Source organism: Podarcis tiliguerta (assembly GCF_965153285.1).
Source record: "Podarcis tiliguerta genome assembly, chromosome: 5".
NCBI classification, from domain to species: Eukaryota; Metazoa; Chordata; class Lepidosauria; order Squamata; family Lacertidae; genus Podarcis; species Podarcis tiliguerta.
Window position 1 is genome coordinate 59,380,630 of NC_139538.1, and position 16,913 is coordinate 59,397,542.

Here is a 16,913-nt window from a genome sequence, read left to right on the forward strand (position 1 = left end):
AACATGTGGCAATAGCACATTCCTCCCTGTGCTGTCTCTGGTCCCTCACCATCTTGCTTTTGTAACAGCAACAGCTCCTGCTGCTATTATTCAGCGTTCCTGGCGTTCCTTACCAGTAGTGTGGCATGGACTCCATTGTCCTCTCTGGTTGTATGAGGGAAGACGTCCCTGGCTAAAGGTTAAAAAATCAACCCACAGAAGCAGCTCTTCTGCTGTTCTCAAGTCAGAATCTTTAGGTCCCTGGCAGTCGGTGATTAGAGTCCATGTTCCAGGCTCTCCCTTTTCCTTGATCTTTCAGAGAGTTGCAATCCCCAGCATCTCCAGCAGGACTGTGAATGTCCCTTGCTGCCCAAAACTCTGGAGAGCTACTGCCAGTCATTGTAGGATATATAGATGTAGATATATATAAGTTTTATTAAGGCTTTTCACAATACAATAAAAAGCAAACTACAGTGGTGCCCCGCAAGACGAATGCCTCGCAAGACGGAAAACCCACAAGACGAAAGGGTTTTCCGTTTTCAGAGGTGCTTCACAGGACGAATTTCTCTATGGGCTTGCTTCGCAAGACGAAAATGTCTTGCGATTCTTGAGGGGGTTTTTCGCTCCCCAACCCCTTTTTCTAAAGCGCTAAGCTGCTAATAGCCTTTTAGCAGCTAATCCGCTAATCCCTTAAGCCTTTAATAGCCGTTAATAGCCCTTAAACTGCTAATAGCGCTAATAGCGCTAATCCGCTAATGGGCTTGCTTTGCAAGACGAAAAAACCGCAAGACAAAGAGACTCGCGGAACGGATTCTTTTCGTCTTGCGAGGCACCACTGTATTCTAAATGGAAAACAATAATAAAAAAGAGAAGAGAAAGGAGGGAAAAGAGCTAGAAGAATACAAAGTGAAAGGAAATAATAAAAGAATAGAGAAAGATAAAAAAGAGGTGGGTAAAAGCAAGGGAATAAGCATAATAACAGAGTAAGGCAAAAGAGAAGAGAAGAATAAAAGTGGCTTCCAAGTACCTGTCAGTTGTAACTGCAAGCGTCCTCACAATAATCCATTGTTCAGTCCTGAATGGCGTCCCGTTCTTCCTTCCTTTGCTAGTTGATTTTTTTTCCAATGTTCAGTTTAGGCATCTCACGCTCATTTCTTATCCTTTTCTTCCAAGAGAGGTTTTCCAATTATTATTAAATATAAAAATCAGCCTTGAACTTCCTTCAGTCCAGCCTCACAACTTCCTCACGAATTTCTTTGCTGTGTTTATAAAATAAGACAATATCCATTATTAGTTATGAGTTATGTAGACATTTGCTCACACCCCTTGCTTCCAATTCCATTTCCTGTTACCACGGCCTTCCATCCTTATCACTTAGAAAGCTTAATTTTCCACCTTCTGTATTTCCATTCTTTTTCCAAAAGCAGCTCACAGCACCAGAGCAAGCAATACAGCAACAAAAATGAGTATCAGTGCTGTAGAGTGTCTCCATAAATGGTCTTACTACCAATTCATTTCGAAACATCACAATCCAAATAAGCAATTCACGTTGAGAATATTAACATGGTAACATTTTAATTTCATTCAAAAAAATAGGCAATACCAACCAATAAACTATATTGCAACTGATATTGTTTATGTTATTTTAGAATATGTAAGTCAAAAGCCAGACTTGCTTTTTTAAAAATATTGATTGGAGTCAGGTCTTAATCAGCAGTCATTAGAGCATGAAATCTCAGAGTTGTGGGTTCAAGCCCCACTTTGGGCAAAAGACCCCTGCATTGCAGGGGGTTGGAGTAGATGGCTCTTGTGGTCCCTTCCAACTCTACAATTCTATTATTAAGTTTCTTAAAGCCTATAGCACATGGTCTCTTCCATTCACCATACTCTCTCCATCATATTCTGGTGCATCTTTTAAAGGCTTCAGCAGCAACAGAGACAGGGCGAGGGCAGGTTAACCTGATCTTTCCACGCTGACTAAAAAGCTTGTGATACAAGCATCCCTCCCATTCAAGCCTGCTATTCTTATTTGAAGAACCTTCTTTTGCATCAGATTAATATCTACTGACTCATACCCTCATAAATGCTTTCTCTTTTATTCTGATCACCTGTGCCTGAATGAAAGCTCCGGGTAGCTCAAATGCTTATTCTGCCAGCATTTGGAATCTCTGTTCTTACTTGCCTCATTTGCTTAGTGTATGCACACATGTACACACACACAAACACACACACACAAATGCATTGTGGCGTGGATGAATACATATCTGAAACACAAGAGGGCACTCGAGTGCCACATATCCAGCCTGCAGGCTGACAACGCAAATCACCATGCAAGTAGCAGAGGAACAAATGGGATCGTATTTCCTTTATTCCGCTTCTGTCATCTTGTCCACTGGGTAGTCTTTCAAGAGATTGCACAATGAGAGAGTTAGAGTTTCTGACCTAGCATGGGAGAAAGTGCTGCTCACCATATCACCATTACTTCCTGTGGATGGAGAAAGTGGCAGGGTGGTTAACGTGCTGCTTCCTTTATTAGTAGCGTTCAGGTTTCATTTATACGAATTGCTTTAAAGAGCAGGAGGAAACACCCAAAGCAGTCATGCAGTAATAGTTACATGCAGCAATACTTACTCTACAACTGAGTTTTCTCAATGCTTTTTGACTGTGCAAAGCATTTTGTGTATTATCTTAGTGATCCTGACAATATCCCTGCAAGATAGGTCAGTGTTATTATCCCCATTTAGCAGAGGAGCAGGAAGGACTAAGGCTGGGAGACAGAAGTCCCCCTCACACATTAATTATGTGAATAATCATAGATTTGCAGAGCTGGAGAGGACCAACCTCTCGCAATGCAGGAATCTTTTGCCCAACATGGGGTTCGAACCTGAAAATCTCATGCTCTACCCACTGAGGTAAATATGAAGAGGCTCTACACAATCAAAGGGACAGCAGGAGCACACTATTGACTCTAAGCCAAGGTCACACAGCTTCTTGATCCTGCCCTCCAGCATCCATGTGTTGAGACGGAGAAGGCTATATTCACAGACCTCTAGGTTTCCATGGGAGCTGGAATTGGCTTGATACATAGAGATGGGGGGGGGGGGGTAAGAAGTCATGTGACTTCAGAAGCTAGGCCTGTGGTGTGACTCCACTTATTTATCTGAATATGGAGGGACGCGGGTGGCGCTGTGGTCCAAACCACTGAGCCTCTTGGGCTTGCTGACTGGAAAGTTGGCAGTTCGAATCGCCACAACAGGGTGAGCTCCCGTTGCTCTGTCCTGGCTCCTGCCAACCTAGCAGTTTGAAAGCATGCCAGTGCAAGTAGATAAATAGGTACCGCTGTGGCGGGAAAGTAAACGGCATTTCCATGCACTCTGGCACTCGTCGCGGCCCTCCATGCACCAGTAGTGGTTTAGTCATGCTGGCCACATGACCAGGAAAACTGTCTGTGGACAAACACCGGCTCCCTTGGCCTGAAAGCGAGATGAGCGCTGCAACCTCAGAGTCGCCTTTGACTGGATTTAACCAACCAGGGGTCCTTTACCTTTACCTATCTGAGTTGTCAGGAGACTAAGAACATGTAGACGGCATCTTAAAAAGCAGAGACATCACCTTGCCAACAAAGGTCTGTATAGTTAAAGCTATGGTTTTCCCAGTAGTGATGTATGGAAGTGGGAGCTGGACCATAAAGAAGGCTGATCGCCGAAGAATTGATGCTTTTGAATTATGGTGCTGGAGGAGACTCTTGAGAGTCCCATGGACTGCAAGAAGATCAAATGTATCCATTCTTAAGGAAATCAGCCCTGAGTGCTCACTGGAAGGACAGATCCTGAAGCTGAGGCTCCAGTACTTTGGCCACCTCATGAGAAGAGAAGACTCCCTGGAAAAGACCCTGATGTTGGGAAAGATGGAGGGCGCAAGGAGAAGGGGACGACAGAGGACGAGATGGTTGGATAGTGTTCTCGAAGCTACCAGCATGAGTTTGACCAAACTGCGGCAGGCATTGGAAGACAGGAGTGCCTCGTGTGCTCTGGTCCATGGGGTCACAAAGAGTCGGACATGACTAAACGACTAAACAACAGCAAACAAAGAATGTGCCAGTGGTCACCAAGCGATTCTTACAGCTAATGTGGGATTTGATTTCCAGTTTATTTCCCAGGCTTGCAGTGAAACTGGCCAACATGGGAAACACAGAGGGTTTAGCTAATTGCATAATCTAGTTTGCACAATAGAGTTTCTACAGCAGCTTGGCAGCTTCTTACATAAGTGGACCCAAGTTTCGCCCAGCAGAGGGCTGTGTAACATTGCTAATGCTGTGTATTTATTGAATAAGCTTGCAGCAAGATGCTGATTAGGGAGCATTGGGTAACAAAGTTCATTCTGCTAAACTCTGGAGCTAAAACAAACAAACAAACAGAATTACCCAACTGTCTAGTGTCTACCAACAATTGCCCCCGTTTATCCTGGCACATGGCTCAGACTAATGTTGGTTTCAAAGAATATATCTGAGGGGAAAGTTGTTAATTGTGCAGCAGTTTCATACAAAATACTTTCATAATATTGGCAGAATAACTTCAGGCTGGTATTGCTTAGATTTAGAAGAATCTTGGAGCCCAGAATTACTGGGAGTTCTTGTTGCTGTCAGTGGAGACCACTGGCTGAAGTATGCGTCATGGGTTGGGAATATAGGAGCAGAGCTTCCATTAGAGGCAGCATCTACACTATACATTTAAAGCACTATAATACCATTTTAACTGTCATCGCTTCCCACCCCCCACCCCCCCCCCAAGAATCCTGGGAATGGTAATATATCAAGAGTGCTGAGAGTTATTAGGAGACCTCTTACTCCCCTGAGTGCTACAACTCCCAGAGTAGTTTAACAATCACTTTCTTTCAATGGGAAAGCTTTGTTTTCTAATCTCACGTAAGACAAATGCTTTAATGTAGAGTACAAAAACGGATGTGTTTATTCTCTAGGTTCTCATTGTTTACTAAGAGCTGTTTGCATTTTTAACAAAAAAAGATGGTTTAACATTTTCCACTTTATTAAGTCATTAAGACCTTGCCAAGATGCCAGTATTATAAAGCAAAAAAAAATACAGTCTTTTTTTTAAAAAAGACAGTATGTTTTTAAAGCTTTCACTTACTGAAATGTGCTCATTCTAGCTCTTTCACACAGCACATTTCTCTGTAAATAAACAAACTTGGATTCTTTGAGAAGTCTTCAAGAACTGATAAGGTCTTGAGACAGCTTGGGTTTCATCAAAAGCTTTCACATTGAAGGTCACTGGCACATTCTTTTAGGCTGTTTCTCAAAAGGCAATGTGATTTATTTTATGACAAATGGGAAGGATCAAGGACTTCTTCTTGGAAATGGCTTTGTGAGTCAAGGTCAAATCTGAAAGTTCTGCTTCTATTACAGTGGTACCTCGGGTTACAGACGCTTCAGGTTACAGACTCCGCTAACCCAGAAATAGTACCTCGGGTTAAGAACTTTGCTTCAGAATGAGAACAGAAATCATGCTCCGGCAGTGGGAGGCCCCATTAACTAAAGTGGTGCTTCAAGTTAAGAACAGTTTCAGGTTAAGAATGGACCTCCGGAACGAATTAAGTACTTAGCCCGAGGTACCACTGTATTGGAGGCCTGACAAAATGAGCAAATATAAACAAAGTGCCTTTCGTTAGCCATGGGGCCTATGTGTATTCCAGACTTCTTTGCTTCCCCTAGAGCACGGGTGTCAAACACAAGGCCCGCGGGCCGAATCCGGCCCGCCAGACCTCGTCATGTGGCCCGTGTAGCCGCCGCCGGCCGCCAGTCTTCACCTTTTATTCTCGCTGCTTCTTTTTTTTGACACAAGAAAGCCGCCTCTTCAGCGCACGCGCAGCAGCCTACAAGCCAGAGAACGTCTGCCCTCTAGCGGCGCTTTAAAGTGTGCCATACTAGTGGAGTGTTGCCAACGTTACTGAGAGCAAGGGGTAGTTTCGAGGGGAACCCCGTGGTGGCAAGTCTGGGCAATGGCTGAAGGCGGGAAATGGAGAGGGGCGGGAATGGGGGTACCTTTTGCGTCTTTCGCCTCCTGCTCCGCCTTCGGCTCCATGGCAGGTGTATGTCGGTTGCTAAGCAACCGAATGAAAGGCGCGCCAAGATCCCTGGGAAGTTGAGTTCAAAACCTGCTTCGGCTAAGAGCGCCTGCGCAGCAGCAGCAGCATAGTAGGAAGTAACATCAATGAGCAGCTTGCTCATTTTTCTCCCCTTCCCCCTCCGATTACTCTAATATAATATACGCTGCTGTGCACAATGGAGACAAAGCTACAAATATTTAAGGAATTCCAGGGGGAAGGAAATATTTATTTACTTTAGTCATTGCCACTTGCAAATGTATATAATGGGTAACATTGGTTTCTCTCCGTGCGTGTGAAATCGGGGAGTCCTATTGAGTTCAATGGGCTGCCTCCCAAGTGTGCCCGCTTCATTTAAAATAATGAGGATCGCGCCTTTAATAACTGCATTAACAGGGCAAAAGGGTTTTCCTTCCTGGAGGTGCGGGGGGGGGGGGGAGCCTTCCTTGCTAACTTTTAATTGTTACAATGCCTGCCAACATTTTTCTGGTAGGTTTTCTGTGTGCCGAGCAGAAAATCTGCCGGTGTGGCTACAGCGAGGGAAAAAGACGGCACCTGTTGAATTTCCTCTGCGGAGATCTTCCAGGAGGAGCAGGGAAATATCCCTCTTATGTGGTTGCCAAATGAGTGCCCGTCCACAGCTCTCCATTTTCTAATACCCATTTTGTTTTATTGGTGAGACGACCGCATTGCTCCAGAGGAGCTAATATCTGCCCGATCCTATATACAATTAGGTTCCCTAAAATCTACATAGGATCGAACTGTTGCAACGCATTTTATGCCTGCTTAGACTGGCCCTTTGAGGGTGACCAAACTGCTGATGCGGCCCCCGATGAATTTGAGTTTGACACCCCTGCCCTAGAGACTGATCCCCATTACATATTGCAGCTACAGTAGGGCTGTTGCCATAAGGGACATCTTTACCAGGGGGACAGAGTGAGATAAATCTCCCCCATATTGGGAAACCTCCACTTTGGGCTGCTTACTATTTAACAAGCCTGTTTCAAGATGGCTTTCATCTTTGGCCACAGCTCTGGTGTTGGCTAATTTCAAAAGCCAAGATGCAATCCACTGAGTAGACAACTGGGTTTTCTTCTGGGAGATTTAGGTTTGTCCTCTTCCTGTTGGCATCACTGTCCCTTAGCCTCTGCTGTTTCCTTGTCTATAAAATGGGAAATCCTCAGGGAGCTGTTGTGAAGGAAGGCACAATGAGGGCTGTAAAGCACTTGACAGATTAAAATCCTAGGTGAGTGATGAGGAGTAGTAAAGAGGCATCTTTTCCTCTAATATTGGGGGTGTGTGCATGTGCAGCATTTTTCGCAAGGAGAGCAGGCCTGCTCTCTAATTGATCGCAGTTAGAAGAGGTACCGTATTTTTCCTTGTAGGGGTTTTTCCCCTAAAAAATAATGTCAAAAATTAGGGGGAGTCTTATACATGGATAGTCCCGATGGTGGACTGGCGACAGTCCCCCAAAATAGGGGGCGTCTTATAGATGGAAAAATACGGTAATGCTGACAGTGGTTTCTTTCTTCCTTTAGTAATTTGGTTGATGTGTACAGAGAGCTGTTTTGCTCTTCCTTTTTTGCTATTTTTGGGAGCGAAGGATCCCTTTGGGGGTTTAGGTTTTTGGTTCAGTGGCTTCCTTAAATACTTGCAGCAGCCTGCTGTGCAAGAGAAGAGGCAGTCAGTTTCCCGTGGCTCCTCGCATTGCTTTGGGGTGGTGTTCAGCTCCAGGGTGTTCCAGTTAAGATCAGAAGAGGCAGAGATTGCACAGTTCAGGTATGCCCTCTGGACATATGGGAAGAAATAAAGATTCACTCACAGATGAAAACCTGCCCTTGGACAGAATAACTGACTAGGCAAGTTCAATTCCAATAGGGTATGTGACTCACTGCAGGTAGAGGTACACCACATGATAGGATAGGACTTTGTAAGCCTTGAGCATCCTAAGATGTGTATGATGAAGTCCCCTGATTCATGAGAGCTGGTGGAAATTCACTCTTCACCTGCCACCCAGCATCAAAGAGGAGTGTTCTATCTGAGGCCCTGCTTCCCCTGTCTCAGTTAATGGCAATTAAAATGTGGAACGCAGAATGTTCTTCACCAAAGCCTCTCGATTGTGGCACCAACCCTAGGGCAAATTCCAGTGGGAAACGCCATCTTTTTGCAGCTGCGTATCCTGGATGTCAGCCAAGTCACCTTTGTATTGCCTCCCACATAAGGCCGCCATGTCCTACAGTTGCTGAAGAAACTGTGCAGTACCAACAATTTGGAAGCTGGGGTCAAGGCTGGGTGCCACAGGGCCCAGTGTTGAGATCGCAGGCTGTTCACAAATGTCCACTCGTTACCACTGGCCCTTTGGTTCAGAAACAGGCTTCTCTAAAAGGAGGGAGGTGTGGCTGGAGGTGCAAAAGTTCTGACTTGGACCGGAGGGAAATGCAAGAGGGAAATAGCACCTTTGACCACCAGTGACATATCCAGCGACTATGAAACTGACATGCCCTTTCTGAGCATGCAAATCCACAACCTTCCCACCTACCCAAGAACACTTGTTGGATCAGTCCAGACTAAGTAGTTTTTAGTCACTTCCATTATTAAGAAACTGCGGTTTCAGAAATGTTTTAATACGGAGTTGATTTCCAGGGACAATAAATCATGCTGTGGGTTTGGCTCAATGGTAGGAGTATGCTCATTACATATACTATATTATTTACTATAGTGCTATATTGTTTTAATTAAGGTGAGAAATAAATCTTCATATGAAGCAGGCAGTGGTAGTGTGTGTGTGTGTGTGTGTGTGTGTGTGTGTGTGTTTAAGCACCATACTTGTTCTTCCTCCAAGGAGATAAGCCTCCTTTTATCCTCACAACAACCCTGTGAGGTAGGTTTGGTAGACAGAGGGAGGCCCAAAGCCATCCACTGAGCTTCATGTCTGAGAGGGTATTTGAACCCAGGCCTCCCAGGGGTAAATCATGCATTGTACCACGCAGGCTGGAATGGGGATAGGTATCAGCGATTCCCTCCTTCTTTACCTAAAGTGCTGGCTAATTTTGCTCACGGGGTGAGAAATGGCGAGATTAACCTCCAGTAGGACTTCATCTAGCAGTTACCGGATGCGACAGTTGCTGTCTATCTGCTACCTGTAAGGTCTGGGTCCCAGCTTTAGGCGCTGTGTGGACAAAGTGGAGGTTTTTTTCTTCGTCTCCCTCTTGCATAATACTAGAACCGGGGGCAATCCAACGAAGCAGAATGTCGGAGGATTCAGGGCAGACAAATAAAGTGCTTCATACAGCACATAGCTGAACTCTGGAATTTGCTCCGTTGTTTAAAGCCAACTTAGATGGCTTTAAAAGAGGATTAGACCATGGGTAAGGGGCCCGGATCTGGCCCAATCGCCTTCTAAATCCAGCCCATGGACAGTCCAGGAATCAGTGTGTTTTTCCATGAGCAGAATGTGTCCTTTTATTTAAAATGCATCTCTGGGTTATTTGTGGGGCGTAGAAATTTGTTCATTTCCCAACCCCCAAAAAATATAGTCCGGCCCCCCACAAGGTCTGAGGGACAGTGGACCGGCCCCCTGCTGAAAAGGTTTGCTGACCCCCGGATTAGACAGATGTGTGTGGGGATAAAGCTATCAGTGACTACAAAGCAACAGTGGCTATGCTCCACCTCCACCGCTGGAGGCAGTAGGCCTCTGAATACCAGTCGCTGGGATCTGCAAATGCAGAAAGTTGTTCTAGCATTGAGGTCATGCTGCGGGCATCTGGTTGGCTACGGTGAGAACAGAATGCTGCCCTAGATGGGCATTTGGCTTGATCCTGCAGGGCTCTTGTTATGTTCTTATGGAAGGCTGCAGTAGGAGGAGATCAGAGGCAGAAGTAATGGCCACAGAGAGTCAAACAAAAGGTTGTGATGAGGGAATAGATTCAGTAGTACTTGAAGTTGCCGGATTCAGTACGGAGCTGGGCCCTTGCTCTTTCTCTTCGGGTGAACAAGGAATTCAGTAGGTGAAACTTTTCTTTTTTTAAAAAAAAAAATCCTAATCATGTAACTTCAATAGTAATGGGATAGGCTGCATCTGGTGAAATTCTCCCTGCTCTGACATACTTTAAAGCACAGGAGCCCAGGCACGTCCAATGTTGAATCTTTTGGCAGCCCTAGCTACTGCCTCTCCTCCCGCCCCCTGACATTTTAATGCCATCATATGTTGCCTTTCCACTAGGTTTCTCGAAACGCACCTTACGCAACAGACAATATGAAGAACCACGACAAGCCGGAAGACTGGAAAGAAACAAGCAAGCAAGATGAACAAATGGAGATGACCCTAAACTTAATGAAAACGACGGACGAGCTAAGGTGAGAACAAAGGTGTTCGCTGCATGTTGCTAAACCGTAGTTCCCATCAAACCCAGCCATTGGTTATGCTTGCTGTGGCTTGTGGGAGTTGTATTTCTGCAACATCTAGAGGGCCCGAGCTTCCCTGCAACTGGTGTATGGGGTCTGGACAACTGGGAATGCATCTGAAGCAACACATTCCTCACACCTCCTTCCTCTCTTTCTGTTCCTGTGTTAGGTCCAAAGTTACTGTAAGATGGAATGCAGATGAGTAATGTTTTAGTTACAGATGCGATCTTCAAAAGAAAGTGTATTTCCCCACCACCACACACCCTCCCTAGGCCAATGTTGTAGCCCCAGGCCTGTTTTAAACCATTAAGTACTCATTCAACCCCCACAGTGCATTTACTTTTTGTACTAATGGATGCACTGCAAATATTTTCTCATTAGGGGACCTGGATAGCAGTTCTGTCACATTCCAGCCCCACCTGCTTTCAGACTTCTCAGCAACAATTATCAGCCAGCTCTATTTTTACATTTTCTTTTTTTTAAAAAAAAAAAAAAGGTCCCGTGGCATTCTTACTCTTCTTTTGTTTTCAGTTTTGATTCCTCGTTCACATCTTTATTTCATAATGCACTAAAACATCATCCAGATAGGGAACCCAAATATCATACTAAATTAGAAACACCTGTCATATTCTGAAAGAAAGAAATGTGTTGATCCTGTGTAAGATATTCTGAAATATCTGAAAGTTCTGAAAGATCTAAAGTTGTTCAGCCTGAAGAGGGTGGATGGGCAGGGAAGTGATATTCATTAGATTGCCAACATTATATGGCTTCCATAATAGGGCAGCACAACTGATTACAATGTTTTGTTTTTATGAGGACAAAGGAAAAGCTGCGGATTCAGTCAAAGGCTCAGCATTTTCAAGTTAGCAATGGCGGGGGGGGGGCGGGGCGGAGAGAGGAACCTAAAAACCGTAATGCCAGTTTTAAGCCTGCATTATTTAGAAATGTTTCAGACTTTAGCCCTCACATTTTGCGGCCACTTTCCTCCATCCTTTACAGAAAAGCCCACAACTTTATACCCTGCGTTTGTGTGTGGGTGCAGGTATAGCCCACAAAAGTTTATGCCACAGATACCATGATACTTGTTTTTGCTGCAACCTCATAACATCAGTCACCGCAGATACTTTCCTGGTCTTCTGAGTCTTCTCACAGTTGGGTGTTTTCAGGGAGTAGAAAAACACTTTAATACTGCTTTTAGAGCTTGAAGATAGCAGGCATACACTTTTTCTTTAATCAGCTTAAGCTGTTCTCCTTCAACAACAGCTGATAACAAAGCAATTGATACCAGCAATGAGAAGACTGCTCCCCTTCCCAGGGGGAAAGAGCTGCAGGTGGGCCACGAGCATTCCCTGTGTTTGGTGGGGGGCATGGCGATGCCTCCCGCGTCATTGGGAGTCCCAGCCATGTTATGCCCCACAGCTGACCAATCAGGTCGACTGGGGGCGTGGCTTGCCCAATTTAAACCTCCCCGCGGCCAGGGCTCAGTCGCCTTTTCTCCTCCTGCGTCGGAACTATGTGACAATATTTCTGTGGCTTGCTCTCTAAAACAATGGCAGCATCATACACCCACACCCCGTTTGCTTCACTGTGTACAGATTGAAATAATCTCTGGGTTTTCAGACAGTTTAGTGTCTTTGATGTTTTGTTATCTGTAGAAAAATGCTATTACAGTAATGGACTGATGAAATGTTTTAAGTAGATCCATAAATGGAGGTGAGGACATACTGAAAAATTCATAGGATTGCAGAGTTGGAGGGGACCCTGAGGGTCATCTAGTCCAACCCCCTGCAATGCAGGAATCTCAACTAAAGCATCCACGACAAAGGGCCATCCAACCTCTGCTTAAAAACCCCCAAGGAAGGAGGAGAGTCCACAACCTCCCGAGAGAGACCGCTCCACTTCAAACAGCTCTTGCTATCAGAAAGTTATTCCTGATGTACTCTTCTCTGTTTGTTTCAGAGCAGCCAAACGCAAGGAAGTGGAGAATCGCATCAGACAGCACACGCAAATGATGAAAGAAAGAAGGAAAAGGTTAACAGGGATCCCTCAAGAAGATATGGAGAGAGCAAAACAAGACTATGAGATTGTAGGTTGCATTATTACATTTTGTTGCTCCATTTGTTTTTGTCTTTTTCTGTAAACCGTGGCTATCCTCATTTTATATTCTTTATTGAAAAATAAAAAGGACAAAATTACAAGTCCTCAGAGTAAGATAAAACAAAAAAAGTAGAAACAAGAAATAGTACCCAAGCAGAAACAAAACTGTAGCTTTCCTATTGTTACCAGATCTGCTCATGAATTCTTAAGACTATCTGACTTTTAGAAGACATCTGAAGGCAGCCCTGTTTAGGGAAGTTTTTAATGTTTTATCGCTTTATCATCATCATCATCATCATTATTAATATTCTGTTGGAAGCCACGCAGAGTGGCTGGGGAAACCCATCCAGATAGATGAGGTATAAATTATTATTATTATTATTATTATTATTATTATTATTATTATTATTATTATTATATTCCTGCAATACAGGGAGTTAGACTGGATGACCCTCAGTGATCCCTTCCAACTCTACCGTTTTATGATTCTAACTCATGCAACTTACCGTATTTTTTGCTCTATAACTCACTTTTTTTCTCCTAAAAAGTAAGGGGAAATGTGTGTGCGTCTTATGGAGCGAATGCAGGCTGCGCAGCTATCACAGAAGCCAGAACAGCAAGAGGGATTCCTGCTTTCACTGCGCAGCGATCCCTCTTGCTGTTCTGGCTTCTGAGATTCAAAATATTTTTTTTCTTGTTTTCCTCCTCCAAAAACTAGGTGTGTCTTGTGGTCTGGTACGTCTTATAGAGCGAAAAATATGGTATATACATATTCAATGAAGTATCACTGTAGGGATTTTTACTGGAGACAGTTGTGTGCCACAGAAGTTTTTGCAAAAGACATGATTAGAAATACCAATATTGTCAAGGTAACACTACAAATCAAAATTGCAAACCACATTCAATTTTTGCTCTGCAGTTCTAGTCATAAATAAAATACAGTTTCTGCAAAACATGCTTTCCCTAGTTCAGATACAATGCAAAACTATGGTTTGCTAGTCATCTGTCACCAACCCTCATTCATCTAGCAGCAAATCAGATTTGGGCTTACATCTGAATTGACATATCATGATAATACAGTTTTTTTGTTCTGGTAAGTTTATGCTCAATTGCTGCCAAAAACTTAGGGCATCTTACATTTTTTTATATTGGTTAATAAAGCTGCAGTCACGTGCACATTTCTGTGGGAGTGAATCCCATTGAACTAAGTGGGACTTACTTCTAAGTAAACATCCGTAAGTTTGATCTGCATAAGAAGCAAGAGGAGCTTTGCAAGACTCACTTAGATTAAGTCAGACATCTTCGCAGCTCTCTGCCAAATGAGCTTAACATTTCCATGCTTCTGGCAAAGTGAGCCCTGGCCCAAGAAAGATAATTCCTGATAAATTTATTTGTCTTTATGGTGCCACCAGACACCCTGTGCTGTTTTGGCTACAAGAGACTGATACAGCTACCCCTCTCAAATTGCTATTGGCAGCAAAGTTTTGAGTTGTGCAGAAGGTTTCTTTGAAGCTTTGTTGCCCAAAGGTTGTTGTGGATTCAGTTCTTTGCTTTGGGGACCAGTGTAGGAACCATTTAGCTTTGGAATCCAGTTTCACAAATACAGTGGACCCTCAGGTTATGTTACCTTTGGGTAATGTAACTTTCGGGTTGCGAACGCAGCAAACCCAGAAGTGTATACTTCCAGGTTTCGCCGCATGCGCAGAAGCACTCTGCGTGCTTCGCGCATGGGCAGAAGCACTCTATCGCGCTGTTCACATGCGCAGAAGCGGTGCTTCTAGATGCAGACTTTTCAGGGTATGTATGGACCCCCAGAACAATTAAGTTCATATCCAGAGGGTCCACTGTACAGCAGTAGATAGCTACCTGAGACACAAATGAATAGTTGGGCACTAGCCTTGTTAATGTGATAACAACTCTAGTGTTCCTGCTTTTTATGTTTCCTGCCACAGGCTGAAAACCTCGAACAGCAGCTAGCAAATCTGAAAAGAGACCTGAACCAGGAATATCGTTTCACTGCCTTTACAGGAGAAGCGCAACCACCAGAGAATCCACTGCCTATCAACAAGCCTCCAAATATCTTTTCTAACACGACATTTTAAATTATATTAAATAGAATTTGTCATGCAGCAGCCACCTACACCAGCTTGCTTTGCAGTTGTTCTGCTTTTAACCAGGCTTTCAAATTTGTCCTTTTCTCCTTTCTTTTTGTTTGTTTTGCTTTGGAACGTAAAAATTGGAATCTTTCACACTCATCACCCTCCCCGTTTCAATATGTGCCTACAAGGTTTTGAAGTGCCTTCCGTTACTTCACGGTTTTAATGCCGATTATTGTTAATATTACCTTCCTGGAACCCTGCTTCCGAGATGAGCCTTGTAGATATTTGTCGTAATTCTCAATCTCTTTTAAGATCCAGTGGAGCAGAATTGCAGGATATCCTACAATTCTAATGTAACGGGCCTCTCTAATTAAAGGAAAAGTTCACACCTTCTAAATGAAGAGTTAAAAAAAACCCCCAGTGATTGGTAATATTCTTAATAATCATATTTCCAGCTCTAGAGAGTGGAAGGTTATCAGATTGGCATTCAACCTCCTGGAGGTTTTAAAGAACAGCAAGTGACTCACCTGGCCTCTTTCTGTTGTGCCTCCTTAGGCAGATCAGTTTTGTAACTCATCATTAAAGCCATCATGTTTTATTTCAAGAGTTTTTTCACTACGGATCAACATGCAATTTTGGTTTCTATGTCCTTGGGAAGAGTCAAATCCTTCCCCCCCCCCCCCGGGTTTTGTTGCCAGCAATATTTTTTCAAGGTCTTTGTGGTTGTGGATGATTAGAAACTACAGGGGGAACTTGAGGAGCTAAGGCTCGGAAATAAATCATCTTGCTTACGCAAGTATTAACCCGATGCAATGTTTCACACTTAGACTGAGATGAAGATCAAATATCACTTTAGCAGGGAACCTTCGCCAGCCTTCCTAGATATACCCTGTTTGAAATACCTTTTGAAATAAGGGCATTTTTCATGAAGATTCGAGGAACAAGACATCCTTTTTGTTGCACATTCATGACCCGATGCGCTCTTGATGCTATCAGGGCAGTCACACACAATCCTGCTTTTAATGCTGTTGGCACCTGCAAAGGTGTGTGATTTGTTGTTGTTGTTGTTGTTGCTTGTTTGTTTGTTTCACACTGCTTCTTTTCCAATCAATGCTTATCTATAGCTTCTTGCTCAAATCCCATGACTTTTTATACCAAAATGTTCTGGTTTATTTCCCCCACCACCAGCAAACACACACTTTCCTTTCTCTGTAGCCCTCCTAGACAGCAATAGTGTGGTAACATTGGGGAGGCATCGCAGCACAACTAATAAAGAAGAATAAATCCACTGCTGTCTCAAGAACGTGCAGCCAAATACACCTGCGAAAAAAATGCCAGTCCGGAGAGGCCCCAGTAGCAAAGACTTGGGTAGAAGGAAGGATTTGAGATTTAAACAGATCAGATAAATGCTTCATCTCAGGGTGTGGCTGTACCAGCTGTTATTCCCCCTCCGGATTCCACAAATAGCTGGTGTTCCATCCCTATTTCTAAATCCATCTGTAGCTGTAGTTTTATAGCCACAAAACGAACAGGAGGGATTGTGCTGGCCTTGTAGCAGGAGAGAATTTTTTAGCTTTTCAAAACAGTTGGGAGATACGCATTTTCATGCAGCAAAGGGGGAGCATTAGCTTGTCTGTTTTAGTTTTTCGGGTTCCTTGCCCTCTGGACATAGATCCTATCAGCTGACTCTTTGGGAAAGATACAGTTAAAACAACCAGAGTTGCACTGTCCCTCCTCCTAATGTCACAGAAAAAAGACATGTTTAATTGTAGATGGCCATGTCACTAGGAGAGCCACATTCCCAGCGCTAAAGGATGAGCAAGAGTTACCTCTGAGATTACAAGGGTCACTTTGGATCCACAACTCCAGCTAAATATATTGCTATTGAGCAGGGAATCCCAGCTACAGAAGTGTTTTGGTGGCGCAGCATACCGTAATTTGGCTTGTTAACCCAGCACTGACAGAATAGACTGATATACCTGAACAGCAAAGGTGCTTGGAAAAGTAGGGATGGAGAACCTTTGTTGAGCGGGGGGGGGGGGGGCAAATTTGTTGAGAAAAAATGCAAAGAAATTTGACTTTTTTGGAGCTATTTCTATGGAAAATCAGATTTCCCTGGACATTTAGGCAATTTTCGCCCGGACACTGCTTGCCATTGCAGTATTCTGTACATTTTCTGGACATGTGGTAACCCTAGGCCAAGCCCCTCTCCCT

The 16,913-nt window shown here is 43.9% G+C and overlaps 1 protein-coding gene across 11 annotated transcripts in view; it reads left to right on the forward strand.

The window, feature by feature from the left end:
* Positions 1–14,742, forward strand: part of LRRC27 (leucine rich repeat containing 27) — a 43,808-nt gene extending 29,066 nt beyond the window's left edge. For 8 of the 11 annotated variants that reach the window (XM_083443534.1, XM_083443536.1, XM_083443529.1 and 5 more), the window contains 3 exons: positions 10,322–10,455; positions 12,463–12,589; positions 14,553–14,742. In XM_083443534.1, the coding sequence (XP_083299660.1) occupies positions 10,322–10,455; positions 12,463–12,589; positions 14,553–14,702 (411 nt within the window). In that variant the 3' untranslated portion in view covers positions 14,703–14,742. The remainder of the gene's footprint in view (positions 1–10,321; positions 10,456–12,462; positions 12,590–14,552) is intronic. The other 3 variants (XM_083443538.1, XM_083443531.1, XM_083443539.1) reach the window with 1 other exon arrangement.
* The last annotated feature ends 2,171 nt before the right edge of the window (positions 14,743–16,913 follow it).